Here is a 22,224-nt window from a genome sequence, read left to right on the forward strand (position 1 = left end):
ATGGTTCGTCATGCGTTACCCAACCTGGAGCGCCGCAAATCCGCGACCCGCGCGGAGTACGCGGACTGGTGTAAGATACTAGAGCGCGGCCAAAGAGCGATCTCGAGATTGGTCAGGGATCCGGATCCCGACGCTCTGGAAAGAGAGCTCGTCAGGATGGCGAACTCAGAGCCGCAAAAACCACCCCACCTCCGGCCCCGCAACATGCAAGCGGAGAGTGCGTTCGGAGCCGCCGCTACGCTCCTTCCGGATTTCTTACAACAGCCGGCCCCGTCCGCATCCTCAGCACCTCGGGGTTCCGGTAAAAGCCTGTTCATGAAGTTTCCCTTCGAGGTGCGGAACATGATCTACGACCACTGTGTCTTCTATCCTTCCTCCAAAGAGCTCTACCACGTATACTACTCCCGGAGGAATTCCCAGACGCAGCGTTTCACACCCACTATATACCTCCTCAGCAAAGAGATCACACGAGAGGCGCTCCTCGCACTACGTAGTCGGGTTCTTGTGATTGACCGCGTCCCCCCGTGGCCGATGGGTCGTTCCAGTCCCCTTGAAATCTGCAACTTCATTAGCAGAGACACTCTGCTGAAAGTAAGGTACCTCGAGCTGCGAGTGGCCTTTGGAGAGGGCGACTCTGGCAATGGGGACGTATGGCTGAAAGTAGTGAGAGACCTCTTGCGCGCACTTTCAAGTCGCAACTCAATTATACATTTCAAGGTGCTCGTCAAGGTCCATGGTCTACAGGTCCCGTATGTGTGGTCCGCTGAGCTCAGACATTACGAACAAATGAAGCAACAGGTACGCTTCGAACACAACGAATACTACCCTAAGTTACTGCAGCTGACTGACAAAACAATCCTTGCTCAATACAGTTCAATGCCTGGGAGCATAGATATAGTCGCAGGCCATGTATGCCCCAGTACGAACACTGGGTTATTGATGAACCGTATGGCTATAGAACGGGTCACAGGAGTAAGTTGTTGCGAGGACAGGGATGTAAATGTTTGCTAACAATGGTAATAAGATCCCCTGATAAGACGCTGCCCAGACCCCTTGCTTTGGTCTGGCAGTATTACGGAGTGCCTCTAATTCTTGGTACACCGCTCTGAGTCGAGTTCATACCTTGGTCGACGATAATGAATTACGAATACAGCGAATTACGAATGCAGCGAAAACAGCACTCAAGAATGATGACGATACCGTGGAGATGTTGCTTGGTGCCCCCTGGCAATGAGAGGATTTGTGGCGTGTTTACACAAGGACCACCTCGAGGCATGCCAACTCGAGTGATAATAACCCAAGTATAGGATTAGGGAGCGTGAAAAGGGACAATACAAGCGGAGTGATTTCACTGTTTGTGGATACAAGTGGACTGAGTTTATCTGTGATATCTGCTATTGAGGCACGATAGCTAGACAGTGTACAACCACAAACAGAATGCACAGCCAACTACCAATCTTTGTGCGTAGCTCAGCAAACTTCTGTAGACCGAAATGACCTTGAGATCTGTGCCCAATCGACCCGTCCTATTGGGACACACTTTTGCTTTTGTTTTCTTGGTTCCATATTGTACACGGCTCTCACCCAGCGGCCGACATCTCAAGCAAGTAGCTTGGAGATGTCAGCCACGCGCGTCTCCTTTGCCTTTCCTTTCTTCGACTTCTCCTGAAACGCCTCACTGACAAGACGCCGCTTCTCAGTCTGGATATTCAGGACACGCTCTTCGATGGTCCCCTCGACGACCAGACGCCACACGGTCGTCTTACGAGTTTGGCCTAAGCGGTGAACTCGGTCCACGGCTTGGTCCTCAATGGCAGGAGCCCACCCTATATCAATCGTTGTCAGAAACTCGATTCCCCACGCTGTTCACAGGAGACAAAATAGACTTACAGCTATCCGCCAAAATCACAGTGTCGGCAGCGACCAGGTTCAAGCCGACGCTACAAACTTGCAAGCTTGCCAGTAGAATACGGGTATCCGGGTCAGTGTTCAGCGACTCGATGGATGCGTCTCGTACTTTCTTCGGCATGCTACCGTCGATTCGGGTGTACGCAATGTTTTCATCCTTGAGACGTTGCTGGATGATGTTTAGGTACGATGTCCATTGCGAGAACACCACGACCTTGGACCCCTCAGTTTTCAGAGTGGCTTGCAGAATATCTACCAAAGCCTCTGTTTTAGAGCTCTTCGAAGCATCGTTGGAATCTATGCCGGCCTCTTCTCCTTGTTCGGGCGCTGGCTCCACGAGGGATTCCTCGTGTAGATCAGCGCGGCACATTGGGCACTTTCCCTGCATCTGAATTGCTTTGGCAATGCAAGGTCTGCCGAAGACGTGCTTGCATGCCGTGACGACGGGTTCGTGCAAGCCAATTTCCTCGTAACAGATGGCACACTCTTCCTGACTCTCGATCATGAACTGGAGTGCCTGCTGGAGAATGGCAACGTTCTTGGGATCCAGAGCGATTACTTTCTGATCTTCAAAGAAGGACAACAGATCCTGCACACGTTCCTTGCAGAGCATCCAATGGTTGCAGATCTGTCGCAGCCTAAGCAGGCGTTCAAGGATACTGGAATACCGACCCTGCTGGTTTTGGGTAGCGCTCGCTTGGTATCTCTCTAATTCGCCACGAGCCTCCGCAAGCACGGCGTCGTATTTTGGCTGTTCAGTCTTGCTGAACGCAATACGATGGACGTATTCTGTCTTTGGAGGCAGCTTGAGGTCAACAAACTTCATGTCCTTCCTTCTCCGGAGACAAATATCGTTCATCAGATGAGCCAGGATCTTGACAGCTTTGGACCTGTCAGGATCACTGCCATGCAGCTGCCGAATTGGACGCGCAATCACCTGGCCAAAAACTCCTTCATCTTCAAGTCCGCCTGTGAGCTTAAGAAACTGGAGGAGAGACAGGAAGTCTTTGACACCGTTGATAATTGGAGTGCCTGTCAACAGCCAGCGGGATGTCGCCTGCAACTTGTGTGCCGCATGAGCTGTCTGTGACGACGGGTTTCGGATGTTGTGCCCTTCGTCCAGCACGACGCGACGCCACTTTAAAGAGTATAACCGGGCTGCGCCATTTTTCACTTTGCTTTCTGAGAGCAGCTTGCCATATGTTGTGATGACGATATCTGAATTCTTCAGGTCCGCGCTCGAGACCTGTTTAGACGAGTGGTACAATAATACGCGAGGCTGGTGTGTTTCTTTAACGTGAAACTTGATCTGTTGTTCCCAGTTGTCTATTTGTGACCCAGGCGGTTAGCATCACCTACTCGAAGGGGTTTCAGGGTACTTATGCAACAGTAAGAGAATAAGAAGAAGAAAGAGAAAAGGGCTGATTATGCGCCCCCAAGGAGCTTGTGTGCCAATTACCCCCTGCGGTGGACCGGGAAGGGGTCAGGCTCCGGAGACAGACTTACTGAGGACAGTCCTTTAAAAAACTTAGGTCAGCAACGAAAAGAGGAACTTGGTTTTAGGGGGCAGGTACACTTACACGGGTGCAACTATTAGAGTCGGTCCATCCTGAAGTCCCTGAGACAGGATTAGGCTGATTATCTGCAATGTTTTCCCAAGACCCATGTCGTCGGCAAGTATACCCCCCTTGAGGAGCTGTGGCGGAGAATTTGTCACAAACGACGTAGCCAGATTCTGGAACGAGTTGCTGTTCGAGCAGCGCTTCCAGAGCTGAACAACATCCGTAGACTTCACAGCAGGGAGCTGTGGGTTCTCCTTCGTGACCATCCATGCAAGACCCTGTAGCACGTGTCAGTATGTCTCATCACGATCAAGGATATGAGTTTGCATACTTGAAGTTGGTAGGGCAAGAGAGTCGACTTCAGGGGTTCTGGTTGCTCTGCCATCGGCATCTTCTCCAGCACCTCCTCGCCTGAAGCCAGTACGTTGAGCTGGTCCGTTCTCTGTGTCTCGAAAGCTTCACTGCTAGCGACGAGACCCTCGAGCGTCGCGCCCTGCTCCTCCCGTTGGATGGCTTCTTGGCCCAGACCGACGCTGGAGGAGCCGCTCTTCAGGCCCGTCGACTTGCGAATAGCCTCTGCTTCCTTCCTAGTGGCCTTCAACTGGGTGGCCTTCAGAAGCTTGTCGGCCTTTAGGTTCTCCTCGAGCCGGGTGCGGCCTACGGGGTCGCTGGTACCATAAAAGTAGATCCTGACGGGACAGTCGAAGTAACCCTTCTCTCCTATGAGAACTGCTTCCAGAACAAGATCCCCCCTATCCACGTAAGGAGCGAGTTTCGAGACCACGGTTCTAGGGAGGTGGCCTATCTGGTTTCCCATCACGTTATCGACTCTGATGGCGTTGCGGTCATATTGATTGTGAGCTTCGCGCCGGAGTACGACCAGCTCATGCGGAGTAGCAACCCCATTGTAATATCTAACACCGACAATTTTGTTCTCCAAGGAACCGTAGAGTTCCAGGGACGACTGGGGGTCATCCTGGGTCAGGTCAATGGGGTCTTCTTCTTCCCCGTAGACCGACTGTGAGGCGGCTGGCGGCTGCGACGATGCATTGGCGGGAAGCGAGCTTCTCGGGCCGTTATTCTGACTTGAGCTCAGACGGGGATTCTTTGCCGGAGGCGGCTGGGTCCCGGCATCGTGAGGCCGCTTGCTTCGAACCATGCTGTCTTACTTGTGACGCGCTACACGTAGTGGGCCCTGTTTAGCCGCGTCTGAATCGTACCAATTGCGGCACAGGACCTTCAATTAATTGTAGATGGAGGGATCCGTTCCGACGCCAAGGTTACCAAGAGTGGCCCAAACAAACGGAGACCAGGCAGATTTACTGTACACTCCAATCTGCACAGAACGAATGGGGAAGGTCAAAAGAGGTCGAGTGCATATCCTGCAGGCACGAATATGAGAAGGTTGATGGTTGCCTTCAATTGATGTTTTGGTCCTGAGACACTAACGCGTACCGCAAGACGCGCAGTCAGGTGACAGATACAGTGTACTTCCCAGACCGCCTACCGTGTTGGATTACCTTGGGGGTACTCACGCAATTATATCCGATGTGTAAAGTCGTGCTTGCCTTAGTAGTGCAAGTTTCTCGACTCAGTCTCCTGCATGTAGCTGCCCCTCAGTAAGACGCAGGTACGATGTAGGCAGGTAGGTACATTCAAAGGAGGTAAGGTAGGCAGCAAATATGCAACGCGTTACCTAGCACCAGCGAGATATAAGCCAGGCTACGACGTTGGATGACGAAGCATACTGGATAACAACTTGTAATAAATATAGCACGCAGCGCAGTGTTCGTCTTTGACTACTTACTCACCAGTGAAAGAGGTATTCGCATTCGTGTAATCCCCTCCCTCGCCATTGTCATCGCATTCCAGAGCCCAAGTAACAATGCCCGTAACCGAACTAGCACACCTCCCCTTATTGCCCTCCTCCACCTCAACCTCAGGAGGAGTGCCGCAGGGTCCGACACCCGCCCTCCTGGCCACAGCGCGCGAGGTGTTGAATATTCAAGATGCCTGGTGCGCCGAGAACCTCCCCGGCGACTCCAAGAAGCCGCCCCAAGGCGTCGGCCTGTTCAGCCGGGTCGATGACCCCTCCATGCTCCTCCTGACGGCCCATTGGGACAGCACCGCGCAGCACGGCGAGTGGATCCAGAGCCAGGCGAACCGGGACGTGCTCGAGAAGCTGACACCCCATCTGGACATGTCACGCGTGTCGCTCTTCCACGTGGACGGTCTCGAGGCCTTTACGGGGCCCGACACGAAAGCCGAGGGGGAGATGGCCGTCCTGAGCGCCGCGTACGTCAGCGTGTCGAGGTTCGTGGTGGCGGCCGACCACAAGGCCAGCTTCGAAAGGGCCATGACCGAGGTCGGTCACATCCAGCAGGACTTCGTGAGCCCCTTTGTGCACAGAGGCGGGTGGAGGATTGAGAAGCAGGAGGGCAGCGAGGACAAAGACGAGTGTGTGCTCATCGGTGGCTGGGACGGCCTAGCGAAGCATGCCGAGTTCGCCAAGAGCGAGGGCGAGCGGAATACGACAAGACTCTGAAAGCGGCGACGTTGCAGTGCAACACCGATTTCTACCAGAAAGTACTTTGAGGAGCCAAGCTACCACTAAACGGCGAAACAATGTATGGACCCCTTTTATGTATATGCAGTGCATCCGCAATATGTGTGTCTTATTCACAATTCTACCTAGAGCTTGTGTGTAACGAGTCGTCAACTGAAGTGAACAGCGCCCCTCTCCTCTCTCGAAGTGAAACTATAGCCCATTCGTCCGCGGATGGCTCGATCTATGTTCTGGACCAGCCTCTGTCTGTCATAGATCAGTTCATCGCAACGTGGGCATCCTCCCCTATTGTAATTGCCCCACATGACTCAATAAAAATCAAGCATGTCGACGCACTGGCATGTTTCTATAAGCCCTGGCCCTGCGTGCCTTCTTCGACTTGCAACCGCGCTTCCCCTGAACCGGAACGGCAGTGGTGGTCGGCACCGACGCGGCAACAGAGCTCAGAGTCTTGGTGATGGTGGCAGTACCGCTTGTTGCAGTTTCGCCCGTGCTGACAACAACAGCTTCCTTCTGGCCGCTGCTCGCGCCACTTGGTACGTTGCCCGGCGGGGGAATACTGGCCGTCAGCTTCGGGTCCGCGCTTTCCAGTTTCTTGCCCTTCTTGGGCGGGCCCTGGAAGTTGCCGCTGTTGCAGGCGTCCTCGATGCCCTGGCATTTGGCCTCCCAGACTTGGCAGTTCTTGCTGCCAGTAGGCGGTGCCGTCCCGTAGCACCTGTCAGTCTGCTTAGAGCAAGCATCATGGGCTTTCCAGCAGCCCTCTTCGGTCGTGTAGTCGGGCACCTCGACGCCGCACCAGTTGGCATTCGTCAGGAGGCAGGTGGCCGGCACAGTCTGTGCGCCCGTGATCCAGGAGTTATCGCCCGAGGGTACCTTGACTGGCGCAGCCGTCGATTGCGTGTTCCAGACTTTGGGTCCGGGAAGAGGGTAGGGGAACTTGGGCTGGTAGATGTTGAAGGAGACGCTGGGTTCGCCAGCCTTGACATGGCCTGGGATCGAGACGCTGTAGCCGGCCGGGACGTCCAACTTGCCCGAGCTGCTGCCCTTGATTGCAACCTGTGCACAGCCCACGTAGAACTGGGGGTCGTTCTTTTGGACGTTCTGGAGAGCGAGCAGTTCTGGGCGAACGAGGTAGTTGCCAGTGGGAACATTGGTGGGGATCCGAACAGAGAGCAGTCCCTGGTTGTCTATCAACTTCTCGGTGCACCATTTTCCTGTTGTGCTGTCGTACCCTTCGTCCCAAATCTTGACCCAGCCAGAGCCAGCGGCGGTGGAGGTCGCCATATTTCCGACCTGCTTGATGTAGACAGCACATGGTCCCTTGTGCGAAATGTCAATCGAGCCAGGCTCTTGCAGATTCGCATACTCTCGCCACTCAAAAGTGATAGTGCTGCCAGCGCCGACCGGACAGGTATAACCGACGGCCTTTCCTCCATCGACACCTTTCAACTGGTATTAGCCGCTTGATCTGAAGGATATGGACTATTCTCGATAAGGGACGTACCGCAAGCCATATCATTGCTGTCTAGGCCCTTAATTGGGTCTGTGGGATGGTTTTCGCTGAGGCTCATTCGGACGCATGTCCCATCTCCCTGATCCTGGCCATCTACATACATTGTAGTGAAGATGGTGTGTCCATTGGCTGTGGCCGCAAGGGTGCCAAGGAATCCAACGAGAAGAGAGTGTGACGATCGCATGATGGGTAGGTAGGACAATGAGCTGGTGGTAAAATCTGAGAGTGTACTCGGACGTCGTAGGATGAAGTGAAAATGGTGGCTTCTCGAATACAGAAGCCTGGACTGTATGACACTGGATCAACCAACGGAGTGAGTGTATGCTGATAGTAAAAAGTTTTGTGGGACGAAATTTGGAAAAGAATGACTGGTCCAAGGGATTGAAGGACTGGAAGAGAAGAGATCGACTCAAGTCGAAATGCAATGAGTAGCACGATGGATGTGATGCTGAACTTCCAACATTGTAAGAAGCAGGCAGATGCCTTGGTATCTTATATATCACAACTGTCCGGGCAGGCAGCGGGCAGAACAAATTATATCAGCTTTAGGGGGGGCCGGCCACGGCAAGACCTCCCCTTGCTGCAGGAGGAGTTGTCATTTTGTTATTCCTCTCTTACTCAACGCATTACAAGACGAATGTGTAGTGTAGGATTACACGACGCCCTAGAGGGATGGAAAAACAGCAGACAACCTAATTAGCTGGGGATTGCGGAGCAGGCAAGCTGGCGAATTTGCAATGTGCAGTGTGCAGTGCGTTGCACGATGTTATTGTATGCGCATGGGGTAGTAAGCCACAGACGCCCCCTGACGTCGAAAGAGCAAACAGCCGCCTTTCGAAGTTTCACCAAATCCTTAGCCGCAGCCCCTAATTGGCGCCCGAGCTTACCGGTGGCGTTGCTTTTTCGCTTTTTCTTCTCTTGGCCCAGCGTGTTTCTCTGAAGAATTGCAGAATGGCGCGTGCAAAAGTGACCAGGTTGCAGGATCCTAAATAAAGCACCACTGAGATCAACCAACAGTCTAACTTGGCGGAATCACCAACCGAAGCTGGTGTTTCGAAACTACCTACTGACCAATCAAGCCTCCCAACATCTCTTGCTTTTGCTGAGACACCATCACTGCTCATATTCTAGAATCAAACCCACGAGCGGAACGGCTGGCTGTGCAACAGACACGATCAGGCCCATGACATGGCATGTCTGGCGTCCGGGGGGAAACATCATTAGCCCCCGTTACACGAGAACTGCCTAGATCTAGAAGCAGCTACAGGCCACATGGTTCGATCTCGAATATCAACTTGGTCATTGTGATTTAATTAGTAGATATTGGGAGGGGAGGATTGCGTCTTATTTTCTTTCTTTCTTTCTTGGCCCAAGTGCGGAGTACAACCCCTCAGAGATGACGGCCAGTAAATGAAGCTGGTCTCAAGACGATGTGCTTGACTGCCAAAGCTGCGCACCGACATCCCCCGCTCTATTTAGACAGCGACTCCAAGCTCTTGTTACAAAATTGTAGTACATGGGGTGTTATGGTACAGTTGAAAGGTGTTTTTTTTATCTCGTAAAATCGTGTCGGATATGTATCCGTTCTTTACTCGTTGATCTTGGCCAGGATTCTGCAGGAGAAATTGTGAGCGAACCGGACAAGGTTTATCGTCTAGTCAGCATGAAGGGGGAGGAGACTTACTCGCTGTCACGGAAGAGGTGGAACTCCTCCTCGCCGACCTTGACCGGAGAGCCGCCGTACTGAAGAGATGACAGTTAGTGTGGGAGCCGGCACATATTGACCTCTCGGATTGGTTACGTACTTGGGGGATCAGGACGCGGTCGCCGTTGTTGACACCCATAGGCACACGCTTTCCATCCTTGTCCAGAGCACCAGGGCCAACAGCCAAGACCTTGGCCTCGTTGAGGTCCTTCACGCTCGATTCGGGCAGGAAGATGCCACTGGCAGTCTTGGCCTCAGCCTTGACTCGCTGGACCAGAACGCGGTCCAGGAGAGGGACGAGAGACTTGATTGAGCGGATAGCGGTGGCCTAGAAGTTGCTCGCGTCAGTTTAAGAGAGTACCAAAACGTAGCCAGCGAAAACCATGGTGGATCTAAGTCAACAGTGGACCCAGGCCAATGCGAAGCAATGCGACGAGCATACGTACCATTTTGGTGATTGGATATAGATTGAGGGGGTCTAGGAGAAGAGAAGTTCAACTTGAGGAGAGAAGACCGTGGTTGTGTCGGGTGAGGCGGGTGTTGAAATGGTATCAATTGAAGCTATCGCGAGGAAGAATTTCTTGGAAGCTCAAGGAGCTTGCCCGAACTTTTCTGCCAGCCCATCTGCCCGAAGGCCCGAGCTTCCATTCCGACAACCCCGGTTCCGTCCCCATACCCCCCTACCCCCCAGCTTACCAATAGCCCTATTCCAGACTTATGGAGCCCAGCCAATCAATGATCCGCTCCCTCCACGCATGGAGATCTTGCTTGAATCGCGATTGACAGATCGGGGACGTTCACCAGCACGTTCACCTCGACGGCCAGCTTGGATTTGTACAACGCACTGTGGCAGAGTCGACTGTTTTGTGTCACCCAAGCTCATCTAGTCAGCCACTCAAGGAGACCTGAAAAAGCGATCGTCTAATCTATAATTCGTGTTGTGGCGTTATAACTATTGCTTCTCAACCTCTATATACCGCTGTATCCCGCTTCGTTGGCCAAAACAGCCTACCAACGCCTTTCTTGTGTAAACAAACCCATAGCTCTTTATACGGTATTACAAGATATTAATCCAGTTCGTCGTCTCCTGCCTCTTCCGACATGTCTACACAACCGCTCGATCAAGAGAGGTAAAGAAAGGTTCCTCTATGACCATTAACCTGACATCTCGTCAATCGGGTTTCTCTCATTCAGATATCGCTTGCGCCCTTATCCCCACTCGCGACGCTGTCCACTGCAAGACTCTGACTTGGCACTCTAGTCTTCTTGGCTACTGCGGCCCAAAGGAGCTCCTCCTCAGTTTGCCCTTAAGCGTCTCTACCAACTTGTTTGGTAGAGGTTTATCGTGCCGCTTTTCTTGCACACGCCCCTTTGCTTCCTCTAATTCCTACTTGCTTTGTTGCGCAGGGGGCTCGAGGATATGCGTATGATCATCCGCGCTGATAATCTGGCCCGGCGCTATCTGTCGGCAGATGACGGTGTCAGACACCCATGGCTCTTCTAAGATCTCTGTCATAGTCGCTCTGTCTTTTGGCTTGATTGTGAGCATGCGGCCGATAATATGCCTGCTTTCCCTTGGCAAGAGTCTCAGGAGACGCCAGGGACCTCGGATGATCTCTTTGGGGGCTTGGGTACTCGGTGCCGCAGGCTTTCCGGATGCTTGTGCTGTCACTGTGGTAGTCGTGGAACCCTCACTCTTCTCGACTGTGTTTGGCTTGGTTTGCTGGTCGTTCTTCTCGCTCTTTTCAGTCCCCTCGACCTTCTCGCCCTTTTCAGTCTTCTCATTCTTGTCACTCTGCTCCGTCTTCTCCGTCTTGTCGTTCTTGTCCTTCTTCTCCGTAAAAATATCTCTGGCTGGGGTATTATCAAGATCTCCCGTCGAGCGAGAAGGTGGCAGAACCAGCTTCTTTGGATCATGTCCAGGGCTTGGTTCGGCCGCAAAGAGCTTGTAGCTGTTGTCTGTCATGCGGGGCACCTTCCAGGGGAACCTGCGCAATGACATACAACAGTAGATAATGGCCAATGACCAAATATCGACTGCCTGCGGATCATACTTGCGTTCATCGTATACCTCGGGGGCCAGATATGGATCAGAGCCCACAACGCCTAGACATTGTGTTAGCGGGGAAACCAAGTCTGTATTCAAAGTTTTCGGACTTACCAGATGCTGATACTATCCCACTTTCGAACGGATACTTGAACACATGCGCACTACCAAAATCGATGATCTTCATGATGCCATGCTCGCTTACCACGACATTGTCGAGCTTCAGATCGCGGTGGGCCAAGCCCATGCTGTGCAGATATGTGACACCGCTGAAGATTTGCAGGAAGCAGCAGGAGACTTCGGCTTTGGACATCTTTCCTGTCATGACAATGGCGAAAAGGTCATACGGGGCATATTCCATCACTTCGTACCACTTCCCTTTTTCTTGTACAATATCCAGCGTCTCGATAATGTTACCGTGGTGCAGAGCCGAGCCAACACAAAACTCTGCTGTCAGCTTTTTGACATAGTCCTTCTCTGTCTCATATGTGTGACGAGGTCGAAACTCCTTGACGGCGAATACTGTGTTATCTTCGTTTCTCTTCATAAGCTTCACCGAGCCACCAGCCCCAGACCCCAAGACTCGGCCGATTTTTCCATATTTGGAGGTCAAACCGTGGTCATCGGCAAAGGGGACCTGGTAAGCTGACGCTCTTGAAGATGTTGCATTGGACAGTTTGGAAGCGCCTGGGGAGGACGACTTCTTTACTTGGTTCTTCTGGCCAACCTTGAAGAATCTCCGCAGGTCAGTCATGGACGAATGGCGACTGTGCGTAGTAGACTCAGTGCCAGTTTTTTGAAGATCGTGATTGCTCTTGTTCAAGACACCTAGAAAGCCGGAATGCCTCTTTTCGCCCTTGTCCATCTTGTTTAGACTGGTCGTGGAGGATCCCGGGGACCCCCGCCCCTTGTGACGATTAAACACAAATCGTTGCTCAATGTTGGCGGCACTCCGGGTTTGAGGTGCTCGTCTGCTGGCAGCATATGGATCGTTGGCGTCTCCAGAAGGCGTGAAGGGCCGAGTGTAAAACTGGGAAGCAGCGCTCAGTCTGTTCGGGCTCGATTCTCTCGACGCTGGTAAAGATTTCCCTCCATCAGGCCCCACGGAGAACATCCCCTTTCTATGTGATGTCGTGTTTCGGTCAGCGCCGGATGCCTGCTGTTGTCTCGATACATGATCCTCGGATTTAGGGCGATGTGGTAAGTGGATTCGTGGGGTACCCAATCGTGGAGAGTTCGGGGCCGACTCTTGACTGGAAGCCTGCGGCGTTATCGCTTGGTGAGGATCGACGGCCCCATCCTGTGACGATGCACCTTGCTTCTGCCCACGGCCACTCGAAGAGTCCAGGCCACTTGTACCGGCCGGTGTCAAGGGAGGAGAAACGATATCAGGCCGGGAACCCATTCCAGGCGACTGCTGGCCCATTGGGCTATTTGTCTGCTGAGGGGTAGTATGTAGCGAGTCCTCATGCGATGGGACCTATAGGGGGAACGTTAGCCGATTTATACAAATGCACATCAGATCAGCCGGTGATATCAAGTTTCGGGCCCAGAGACGTCTTCGCCCAGAGGAACCATAGCCAAGCGCACGCCCACATGTCATGTCCGTCATCGGCTAAGACATAATGCGGTAGCGACGGGAGCAAAAGGAACCAATGGACCAATGAGCAGCAACTATATGGCCTGCAAGACATGACGTATCACAACAGAACCACACGTACCCTGGAAGCCGGAAGCGAGAAGGGCTCAAAGGAGTAGCCCTTCATGCGCTGTTCCTGGAGTTTTACGCCGTGTAAGGAAGTAGACAGAGCTTTGATCTGCTCAGGCGTAACTTCCGAGGTCTCCCTAGCACTGTCGTTGCTGGGCCCAGCGCTCGACTGAAGATTGCCGGGCGAGATCTCTTCGACCTTGGAGGCAAAGCGCACTGCCGGTGCAGCGTCTTGGGGTTTCGCATGCTGTTCGGAAAGTTCGGGAAGTTGATCGGGGCTACCTGTACGGGCTAGAAGAAAGGAGTGTCAGCAGCAAAGAACAAAGCGTTGTGGGTGGGCCGTGGAACGGCCTATAGCGGCGGATCGTGTTGAAAGGGCACGAGGGACAATGATTATTGAAATGGTAAGTAAGTTAAGTAAGCAAGGGGAAAAAGTGAGTTTGGGTGGCATCGGGCGAGGTTGCGTAGGAGGCTTGGGAAGATTGTAGGTATACGGCAAGGGAAGCAGAGGCGAAAAGTACCTGGCGCCTGTTGTTGTTGGGCCTGACGGCCGTCGATTTCTTCTTTGGTCATGATTGCTGTTGCAGCATCCGCGTGGTGCTCGCACTTCGATCGGGTGGAATGGGAACCGAGCGCGGCGATTGATCTGGTTTTGTCGTAAAGCGATGCTATGGTAGCGACTGTACGGGCCTACAATATATATGAAAGTGAATGAGGGGAGAGAGAAAAGAAGACGATCATGATGCGCGAGACGTCAAGGCCTCCTCCAGCTTTGATTGAGTCCCGCCCGGCTTCGTAGAGGAGAGACTAAGAGACTACGACCATTTTACCAAGTCATGGTGGGGCAGTTCATGGAGGGAGGTCAACAAGTCCTCCACTCCACCTATCAACGATACATATCTGCAACTATTCCCGATTGCCTCCATTCGGCCAGTGGTACATTTGGATGCACATGGATCAGCGAGTAGACACATGTACAGATTGTTAAAGGGGGCATCTGATGTATGCACGCAGACGGTATGCCTTCTTGGGAAGAAAACCCTGCAGTGCACAGGCAGCCTTTCACTGGGCTGCTGAGATCGCTTCCCACTCGGCGTGCGCGATACAAAACGAGGATGTGGGGTCCTGTTTCCTGCGCTGTGCTAACGAAAGTCACGAATCCAATCGCTTGCAATCCCAGCACTAACAGCTTCATGGGGACCGATAGCTCGAATCTCACGACTGGACGTCTTCCAAGACAAAAGCTTGTTCAATGTGACTCTTTCTTGCCTCTATGTTAGTCATCCTCATCCTCGTCATCAAATGGCCCTCGGCGTCCAGCTCAAACGTGAAAGCCATCATGGAACAAGCAGGGTAGATCTGGTTGGTCCATGGCACTTTCTTGCGTGGTTACATAGGTCGTATCACATGCCATGTCAGTTGAGGCTCCAAATGCAAGCCCTATCACACCCTACATGTACCTGTTTCCTTTTGCCGGTATGTGATAAGTTGCTTGCTGCATTGCTGGGTGCCCTACATCGGGATGGTCTCCGTTCAGATACAGATACCGTGACTAAGAACAGGTCCTGCCAACCAGGCTGTCTGTCTCAACTCGGAATAGTTCCCTGCCCTCTCTTGAGCTGCCCGGTTATCCGAGGTCCGGCAGCCGAGTATCATGAGGCGTACATACTTACGAAAGCGTGCGTCTGTCGCGGCTCATCAAGACGACACAATAAAGGAGGGTCTCCGGCATTTACTCGGCCTAAGGCCCACGAGGCAAGGTTCCCCCATTACCCAATCAACTTGTTATCTCAAGACGTGCCAACTTGCGAGACACCAGCCGCTTTCCTAATCACTTGGGCCAGGAACGTGAAATGCTCAAGAGGAATGCAATGAACCAGAAACGGACGCGGGAGAGTCCCGACGGCTGCTAAAATAAGCACACACGGCCATGGCACCCTTACCTGCCACGTGAATTACCTAATGCTGTGGACAAACCACACCCCCCAACTCCTCGCACCTATGCTCATGCTCAATTATAGAATCGAGCATGAGGTGCGCATGCGTACCCATTCTTCTTGTGTGCCACCCAACCCAGATAGATCCACAACGGGGAGTTGTCGTAAGTCCCCATCTTGGCCCCGGACCATCAGCCGGTTGCGATCTTGGATTGGGGTAGGTTGACTTAGCTGGATAGGCTGATGAAACTCTTACAGTCGTCTTCTCATCATGGGTATGTGAGTTTACACCATTACAAACTCACCGACGAAGACCCGGCCAAATGGTCTATTTGCTCACCATGGACGCACATAATGGCAATTGGCTTGCGCGTCATGAGGTGGCCCGCATTATCGACCGACTATACTACATACATACCTATTTACCTTGGTATGTAGCCAATCAGTTATCCCGTCACTCAGTATTTCGATATCTATGTAGTAGTATCTCGACTCAAACCCGACACCAGAATGAGGGCAGTCACGTGAACATTCACTTTTGGCTTTCACCCTGGGCTATGTACCTATTGTAGGCATCACCCCGCTATAAGCCACAGGGGGTTTTAGCGAAACATGTGAGGCACTTGTAGCTACTGGCTTCCTCACTATCACCATGCACTATGCACTAGATGATCTGGACCAACTACATACATATATATCATGCTGAAGTCTGCTTACTCTATTGTCAGATTCATGTAGAACTGAGTATCCCTTGATGCATCCCACTCTGTTCCATCAACTAAAAGATATCAATCGATCAACAAGCCCATACCATTCAGTCCTTCCATGAAGTTGCCATCACCGCCATGCGGTCCTAAAATCGAAGCTGTGGAGTGTATTCTCCCCGTGGGCCCCCCAAGACAGCATCATCGCATGGCCCTCGACTGCGCAAGCTCTCGCAGGGAAGCAAGTAGTGGTGGAGTACCTAGCCACGCGTGGTCATGAAGTCGTTTCATTGTTTAAGCAGTCCCCAATTGGAGATTGAAGCGTATTTACTGTCTTCGCCTCGTTAGGTTGTCCTCTAATACAGTATTGTTGGAAGCACATAGTTGTCTATACAGTCGTGAGTTGAGTTTCGAATGGCCTTTAGAGTGAAAGGTAGTGGGAGGTGGTTTTCATACAGATAGTACTGTAACCATATGCCCATATGCCCCAATCTGGCCCAAGTATGGGCATGATTTTTGCCGACTTGGTCACGTATAAGATCATCCTTACTCCCCCTTCCCATGTTGGTACATAGAATTTTACAGATGGGCCCGAAATGCATGTGGCATTTTTCCCGCTCAGCCTCTTTTCCTATCAACTTCCTTTCCCTTATGCCACTACCTCGAGACCTATCGATTTGGCCTGGTATATTATGGACCGGCAAAGTCCCTCCAACGTGATTCCAGACAACCGCAGCTCGGACTGCTTGATCTTGGCGATCTCGTAGACGTGCTTCAGCGTGAGGCTGCCCACTACCTCGTGGCCTGGCTGGCTGGCACCCTTCCGCTTGCCCTTCTTGCCCACCGGCAGGTCGGCGGCATTGCGCAGGAGCCAGGAGGTCTGTGGGGTCCGGATATCGAAGGTGAAGGATCTGTCTGCGCGGACGGTCACGCGAGTCGGCATCGGCGTGCCTGGTACGATGTGGGCTGTTCTTGCGTTGAACTCCTGAGCAGCGAAGTTTTAGCACGACGACTCCGAGAACCACCCGGCCTGCTGCACACCGCTGGCAGCGCTGTTGTTAATCCATACCTTGCAAAAGTCCATCGACTTGATACCTTTGCTACCCAGCGCCGGACCAACAGGAGGACTGGGGCTCGCCTGGCCAGCTCCGACAATAAGCTTGACAATCTGGTCCGCACCAGCTGCGGCACCACGCTTGGACATTGCGACCGACTGGCTGTGGATGGATGGCGGGGCAGGTTGCGAAAAAGAAGACGGAATTTACAGAAAGGATGGGCGGCAGTTCAATGCAATGCTGGGGAAGAAATCAAGACCAAAGATGGGGTCGAATTGCGACGATGCTCGAAGTTACCTCAATTGAGCCCGTTCCACTCGAATTTTCGGCCCCAGCACTAAGCACCAAGCACCAAGCCTGAGCAAGTAGGTGGTAGGGACATCAACAAGACACCGTACTAACCAAACAGCCAGGCTTCCCCGATAGCTGGCATTCGATACAACAAAACATATAGTATACGGGTAATTAAGTAATTATTACATTCAAATAATTAAATAGTATATATTTTAATTATTTATTACTATTAATTATTTTATTCGAGTGTTTTAAGTATAGGCGATTAGCCTAGTTATTCCGGTGTCTATTTGATATCACTAGTCTGGCCTGAGCAGCCTAGTCCAGCCCGCCAACGCCAAGTTGTTGTTTGCAAGTACCGGATATGTCAAGCATTTGGGTCCCCTGTCACTGTCACTCTATTATCAGGTTAACTAAGCCCGTAAGGCGCTGACCGTTCGTACCTAAAAGCCCCAGCTGAGTTAAGGTTATGCATGTGAAGCAGGCGCCTGGAGCACCCGGAGACAGGGCTTGTAGCTTTTGCTGTACAAGATGTTATGTACATAGTGTGGTTGCTGTTATCGATAGGTGTTGGCCACGCCGACCTGTGACTTCCAAGTGACCTATACTGTACTACCGGTATCAGCGCGTCAGTCGGCGCTTCTCGCACCCCACTAAAAGAGGTATGCCTCTGCTGTAAGAGGTTTGAACCTGCAATAACATTCTCTCGCGACCTGCTAGCATCATACCGCCTCTTCCTCATCATCATCTTCCTTTTCATCCTCTAAACCACATCTTGTAGATACCTACAAGCTCCTTCCAGGGAAACCGCTTTCATAGAAGAGACGCTACGCCGCCCACAATATGTTCAACTGGGCCAAGAAGACGTGAGCTTTTCCCGTCTTCCAGTCCGCTGACTGTCGAGAAAACAAACCCCGCTAACATGGCTGTCGCCGCTCTCAAGTTTGGCGGATGTCGTCGGCACCGAGGAGCCCATCTACGGCCCCTCCGCCGTCAGATCCGTCGCCGAGGATGCCAAAACTACTCCTTGGACCGAACTGTCCCGACAGGATCACAAGTGGCATGTCCTTAGCAACACCAGCGTCGAGACACAGAGTTTCTACCTGACGGCGGAAACCGGTCACGTCGCTCTCGCACAGGTCATTTATAGTAATGTGGCGTAAGGCACACCCAGTAGCACCGGCTGCACCGAAGCACCCCATTCCTGGCTTAAACTGACGGTTCTTTTGTGAAGCGGTGTTCGCGTCACAAGCCAGTTCAACTCGAAGATCTCTTATCCCGACCCCTCCAAGCCCCACCTGTGGTGCTCTACCGCTCTGAACGACGCCGACTTCAGCGACGACAAGGTCAACTTCTACGCCAAGGACTGCGCCGTCGAGCTGTCTGAAGATGGCAAGACCTACGCAATCAAGTCCATAACCGACCAGCGCTGCATAGTCGACCTCAAAGTCACCCGCACCGCCCCAGCCTTCGTGGCCGGTAAGGACGGCAACACCAAGTTTGGCACGGATCTCGCCAAGCCCTGGGGTACTATGAGGCACGCCTTCTGGCCGAGATGTGTCGCTGAGGGGACCATGGTGACCGAGGATGGGCCTATTAACTTCAAGGGCCAGGCCCTCTTCATCCACGCTCTGCAGGGCATGAAGCCTCACCATGCTGCCGGCAAATGGACCTACGGCAACTACCAGAGTGCCAAGTACTCCGCAGTGATGATGGAGTTCACTACACCCCCGTCCTACGGATCCACGGCCGTCGGAGTCGGAGCCATCGCTCAAGATGGCGAAATCATTGCCGCCGGCTGCATAACAACCGCCACGCACACCAAGACAGCCCTCGATGCCGAGACCCAGTGGCCGGAGCCCAAAGAGATCAAGTTCACATGGAACGGCAAAACGAAAGACGGCAAGACCGTCGAGGCCGTCATTGTCGGGCCTTTCGAGAAGCGTCTTGACCGCATAGACGTCATGGCCGAGGTGCCCGGGTTTGTCAAGAAGATTGTTGCTGGCGCCGCCGGTACCAAGCCGTACATCTACCAGGTATGTGTCCCTTGTTTATCCTTTGGGGTTGAAGGTGCGCTAACCGACACTTTCAAGTTCTGCCCCACGGAGGCCATAGAAATGAAGCTGAAGATCGGAGACGAGGAGATCACCGATTCTGGAAGGCTCTTCAGCGAAGCAACGTTCATTTCGGACACAGATCCAGGTAAGTAATTTACATGAACCGCTTTCGTAGATGCATCAACTAAGCGATACACAGCAGCAGCCACGCAGTCGTAGAAGGCTGTGGCACGCCTGTTCAGAAGACGCGAAGGTCGATCGTCTGTATCAAAATGAATACGATAAACATTGTCGATGCTGCAGGCTGGTTTACTTGTGTGGGTCTAGAAATTGAAAGAGGCAGTGTGAGGTAGTTGAGGAAGACGGGGCATACATAGAGTCTGGCGGTTTCTATTTGTCTCAAGCCCAGAGTAAACATACCCTAATTAGTCTGAGCCGAAGAGGGCTCCCGTAATATCCCAGTTTCATGCGAAGGTATCCATTCGCTTCCAAGTACCTATATGAACATTCGAAATATGAGACTCGTGCGTGAATTTCGGTCTTCTTAAACTGGACTAACGAGGAGAACAACGCAATAGCAGCTGAGTCTCAGCGAGATCTGTAGTCTGAAAATATAACATTCTATTAATTGTATAATTGCCCTGAACGCCCCTGGAGTCGAAAGAACACTGAGCAGAGCTATGTATTTACATACAATCCAATACCGGCGAGAAAGCCACCAATTCTAGGCATGGGTATAAGGTATCATCATCAGCCTACTCTTTTTTAAAACCGTCTAGAACGCCCTGCCTGTCCCTGAGCACCAAAAGACACGAAACCTGCAGTGAACGATGCACTGCTTGCACACCGGATTGTACCGGGTGCGTGTATATTAATACATGTTGGCTCGTGGCTCTCATCTAATTAGGTCCAATATCAAAACTCCTCTTTCTATCGTAACCGCGATTCGTAAGCCTCACATAGTCGAAGGCGGGCCCAAATGCCGGAGGCGTTTTACTCCTCCTCTTCATCTTCGAGCTCGGTGATGGTGGTGGTGGATGCTTGCTTGGCATGGCCACCAGAGCTTTCCTCGGACGAATCTTCGCATTTTGGTCGCTGCACGCTGAAGCATTGCACCGCCCCGACGATGGCCACAAATGCACTGCCATACCACGCCAGCGACGTGCAGTCGATCTGGCTACCAATGGTATATAGATATCCTGCCACGGGCGGGGCGATCATGCGGCAGGCGGCACCGGCACTGGCAGCAAACCCGTTGATCTTGCCCAAGACGCTCGAACAAGGCGTAACTTCCTTGATGAGAATGAGTAGCAACGGGTAGAGTATGATGGAGAGGACGTTGCGAATGGCGAGACAACAGTATATGGCCGGATACAACAGCGACTCGGGGACATGTACCAGCATTGGCATGACTGCATAGGCGATGGGGTGTAGAATTGTGACGGTAATGAACAGTTTGTAGATCCCAATGTAGGAGGCAGCAATCGGGAATATCACCACCTGCACGAATAGTGCCATTGCGCCATTGAACGCAAGGATGACGCCGACACTCTGCATCGATAGTCCTAAGCCACCGGCGGATAGCAGAGGGTCGAAAGAAGAAATCCGCATGTCCGGAGCCCGGTCATCTTCGAAATATATGGGCAAGAGGTGATCGTATGTCATGCTGTGGTACGTGAACAATGACAAGGCACAGATGAGTGCCATTACCGGTTTCGTAAATATGCTCGGCTGCTTGTGCTTCTGAATCTTCTTCGCACAAGGCATTTCACTTTGTTGCTCGATGCTACCGCGGATGGTGCCGTAGGTCTCTGAGCGGATGTCGAATGGCGGTTGCTTGATAGAATCCGATGTCTCGAACAGCGGAGTCTCTTCCGAGACATATGTCTTGTTGCTGGTTACACGGGGGGACATGTCGGGATGGGTCTCGTCCAAGAGGAAGTAGGCCATCACAATGCTGCTGAGGAGTAGCACAGCACAGATGACATTGGGAAGCAGGTACGGGAATTTGGTGAACAAGCTGTTCTCGCTAAAGACGTTGGGGAACGACTTGTGAGGCTCTGCAAATATGCCACCGATCGAAGGACCGATTATAGTTCCTATACACCAAACAAATGGCATGATTGCATATGCGCGCGGCTCGTGCTCTTTACGTGTAACAATCTCGGCCACCATTGTCTGAATGACACCGATGTTTCCGTTCTTCATAGTTATATGTGTCAGTACCAGCAAGCACCAGTGTGACCCAGATCCAGGGCCGCGAAGTCGACAAAACTTACCAACATGCCGCCGAGGGCTCGAGCGGCGAGTGCAAGCCAGAAGTTCTGGGCGAAACCGACCATGAGCAAACTCGCGGTTGTGCCGGCGCAGCCCAGGAGGAGCACAGGCTTGCGGCCGATTCTGTCCGAGAGGCTCCCCCAGAACATGCCCATCATGGCCTCGGTGAGCGAAAAGGCCGATATGAGCAGGCCAGCATAGAAGGAGGCATCGCTTTCCTTACCAACCTGGAATTGCTTTATGAGAGACCATGCGTACGGAAAAAGACTTGTAAGCGCGATGGGTTCTGCTAGCCGTACAATCCCTATATCATGTTGGTAAGTACATAATTGTAGACGTACGACAGAAGAGTCAAGGAAGAAAATGGACTTACCGAGCAAGAAAAGTTGCCAGGTCGGGAAGTCATTTTCGGTATTGCGAGGTGTTCGTGATCTCTGCATTGTTAGATAATATGTTCTCACGACTTGGTAAAAGTCTTACGACGGCAAGCACAGCACACGAAGACTTTAAGAAGCGAAATCAGATAGCCTCGTGCAAGAGAGAGTATCCGATGTGGCGAAAGTCCCGGGTGCTGTGGCGGCACACTGGTGCTCGTATCCTCCTTGGTCGGATCAAGGGGTCGCGGGTTTGCTGCGCGAAGTGACGGGTGGTATGCGCGCGAAGTTGCGTAATTCTTGATGTGTTTGTGATGTGAGAAAGTGGAAGCTGGAGTTTACTGCAAAGGCAAAAAGAGTGAGAGAAAAACAAGGTCGATAAGGGAGAAAGAGAGAAAAAAGGTCGGTAGGTAGTCGCAACAAGGGAGAAATTTGATAGATTGTAGGCAGTTCGAGTCGAATAAGTTACATGTGGACCAGGAATGGGACACTCCAGGCCTGACCCCGGAAGAAAACA

General features: G+C 52.3%; 9 protein-coding genes across 9 annotated transcripts; 3 read left to right on the forward strand and 6 right to left on the reverse strand.

The window, feature by feature from the left end:
• On the forward strand, window positions 1-1,109 carry PG985_004737 (uncharacterized protein; the record flags this gene model as incomplete). The annotated part of the gene is made up of 3 exons (XM_066824506.1): window positions 1-798; window positions 959-972; window positions 1,025-1,109. The coding sequence occupies 3 exons, from the start codon at window positions 1-3 to the stop codon at window positions 1,107-1,109; spliced, it is 897 nt and encodes a 298-aa protein (XP_066687666.1).
• A 490-nt stretch (window positions 1,110-1,599) lies between these two features.
• Window positions 1,600-4,629, reverse strand: PG985_004738 (uncharacterized protein; the record flags this gene model as incomplete). Its single annotated transcript, XM_066824507.1, has 5 exons — window positions 1,600-1,826; window positions 1,891-3,234; window positions 3,415-3,425; window positions 3,489-3,748; window positions 3,802-4,629. 5 exons carry the CDS (start codon window positions 4,627-4,629, stop codon window positions 1,600-1,602), a joined length of 2,670 nt encoding a protein of 889 aa, XP_066687667.1.
• Window positions 4,630-5,355: 726 nt separating this feature from the next.
• Window positions 5,356-6,015, forward strand: PG985_004739 (uncharacterized protein; the record flags this gene model as incomplete). Its single annotated transcript, XM_066824508.1, has 1 exon — window positions 5,356-6,015. One exon carries the CDS (start codon window positions 5,356-5,358, stop codon window positions 6,013-6,015), a length of 660 nt encoding a protein of 219 aa, XP_066687668.1.
• Window positions 6,016-6,354: 339 nt separating this feature from the next.
• On the reverse strand, window positions 6,355-7,733 carry PG985_004740 (glycoside hydrolase family 61 protein; the record flags this gene model as incomplete). The annotated part of the gene is made up of 2 exons (XM_066824509.1): window positions 6,355-7,478; window positions 7,541-7,733. The coding sequence occupies 2 exons, from the start codon at window positions 7,731-7,733 to the stop codon at window positions 6,355-6,357; spliced, it is 1,317 nt and encodes a 438-aa protein (XP_066687669.1).
• Window positions 7,734-9,137: 1,404 nt separating this feature from the next.
• On the reverse strand, window positions 9,138-9,703 carry PG985_004741 (uncharacterized protein; the record flags this gene model as incomplete). Its single annotated transcript, XM_066824510.1, has 4 exons — window positions 9,138-9,162; window positions 9,234-9,292; window positions 9,355-9,582; window positions 9,701-9,703. The coding sequence occupies 4 exons, from the start codon at window positions 9,701-9,703 to the stop codon at window positions 9,138-9,140; spliced, it is 315 nt and encodes a 104-aa protein (XP_066687670.1).
• A 938-nt stretch (window positions 9,704-10,641) lies between these two features.
• PG985_004742 (uncharacterized protein) lies at window positions 10,642-13,582 on the reverse strand (the record flags this gene model as incomplete). The annotated part of the gene is made up of 4 exons (XM_066824511.1): window positions 10,642-11,360; window positions 11,416-12,781; window positions 13,023-13,300; window positions 13,531-13,582. The coding sequence occupies 4 exons, from the start codon at window positions 13,580-13,582 to the stop codon at window positions 10,642-10,644; spliced, it is 2,415 nt and encodes an 804-aa protein (XP_066687671.1).
• A 2,717-nt stretch (window positions 13,583-16,299) lies between these two features.
• On the reverse strand, window positions 16,300-16,854 carry PG985_004743 (mitochondrial 54S ribosomal protein uL11m; the record flags this gene model as incomplete). Its single annotated transcript, XM_066824512.1, has 2 exons — window positions 16,300-16,635; window positions 16,720-16,854. 2 exons carry the CDS (start codon window positions 16,852-16,854, stop codon window positions 16,300-16,302), a joined length of 471 nt encoding a protein of 156 aa, XP_066687672.1.
• Window positions 16,855-17,842: 988 nt separating this feature from the next.
• On the forward strand, window positions 17,843-19,275 carry PG985_004744 (oxidative stress survival- Svf1-like protein; the record flags this gene model as incomplete). Its single annotated transcript, XM_066824513.1, has 5 exons — window positions 17,843-17,865; window positions 17,943-18,158; window positions 18,234-19,035; window positions 19,093-19,201; window positions 19,256-19,275. 5 exons carry the CDS (start codon window positions 17,843-17,845, stop codon window positions 19,273-19,275), a joined length of 1,170 nt encoding a protein of 389 aa, XP_066687673.1.
• A 774-nt stretch (window positions 19,276-20,049) lies between these two features.
• Window positions 20,050-21,806, reverse strand: PG985_004745 (MFS general substrate transporter; the record flags this gene model as incomplete). Its single annotated transcript, XM_066824514.1, has 3 exons — window positions 20,050-21,258; window positions 21,336-21,637; window positions 21,707-21,806. Coding segments are annotated over 3 exons (1,611 nt in total), but the record flags the coding sequence as incomplete, so codon positions are not given.
• Between the last annotated feature and the right edge of the window lie 418 nt (window positions 21,807-22,224).

Source organism: Apiospora marii (genome assembly GCF_038362585.1).
Source record: "Apiospora marii strain CBS 49790 chromosome Unknown utg000003l_segment0_segment0, whole genome shotgun sequence".
Classification (NCBI taxonomy): domain Eukaryota; kingdom Fungi; phylum Ascomycota; class Sordariomycetes; order Amphisphaeriales; family Apiosporaceae; genus Apiospora; species Apiospora marii.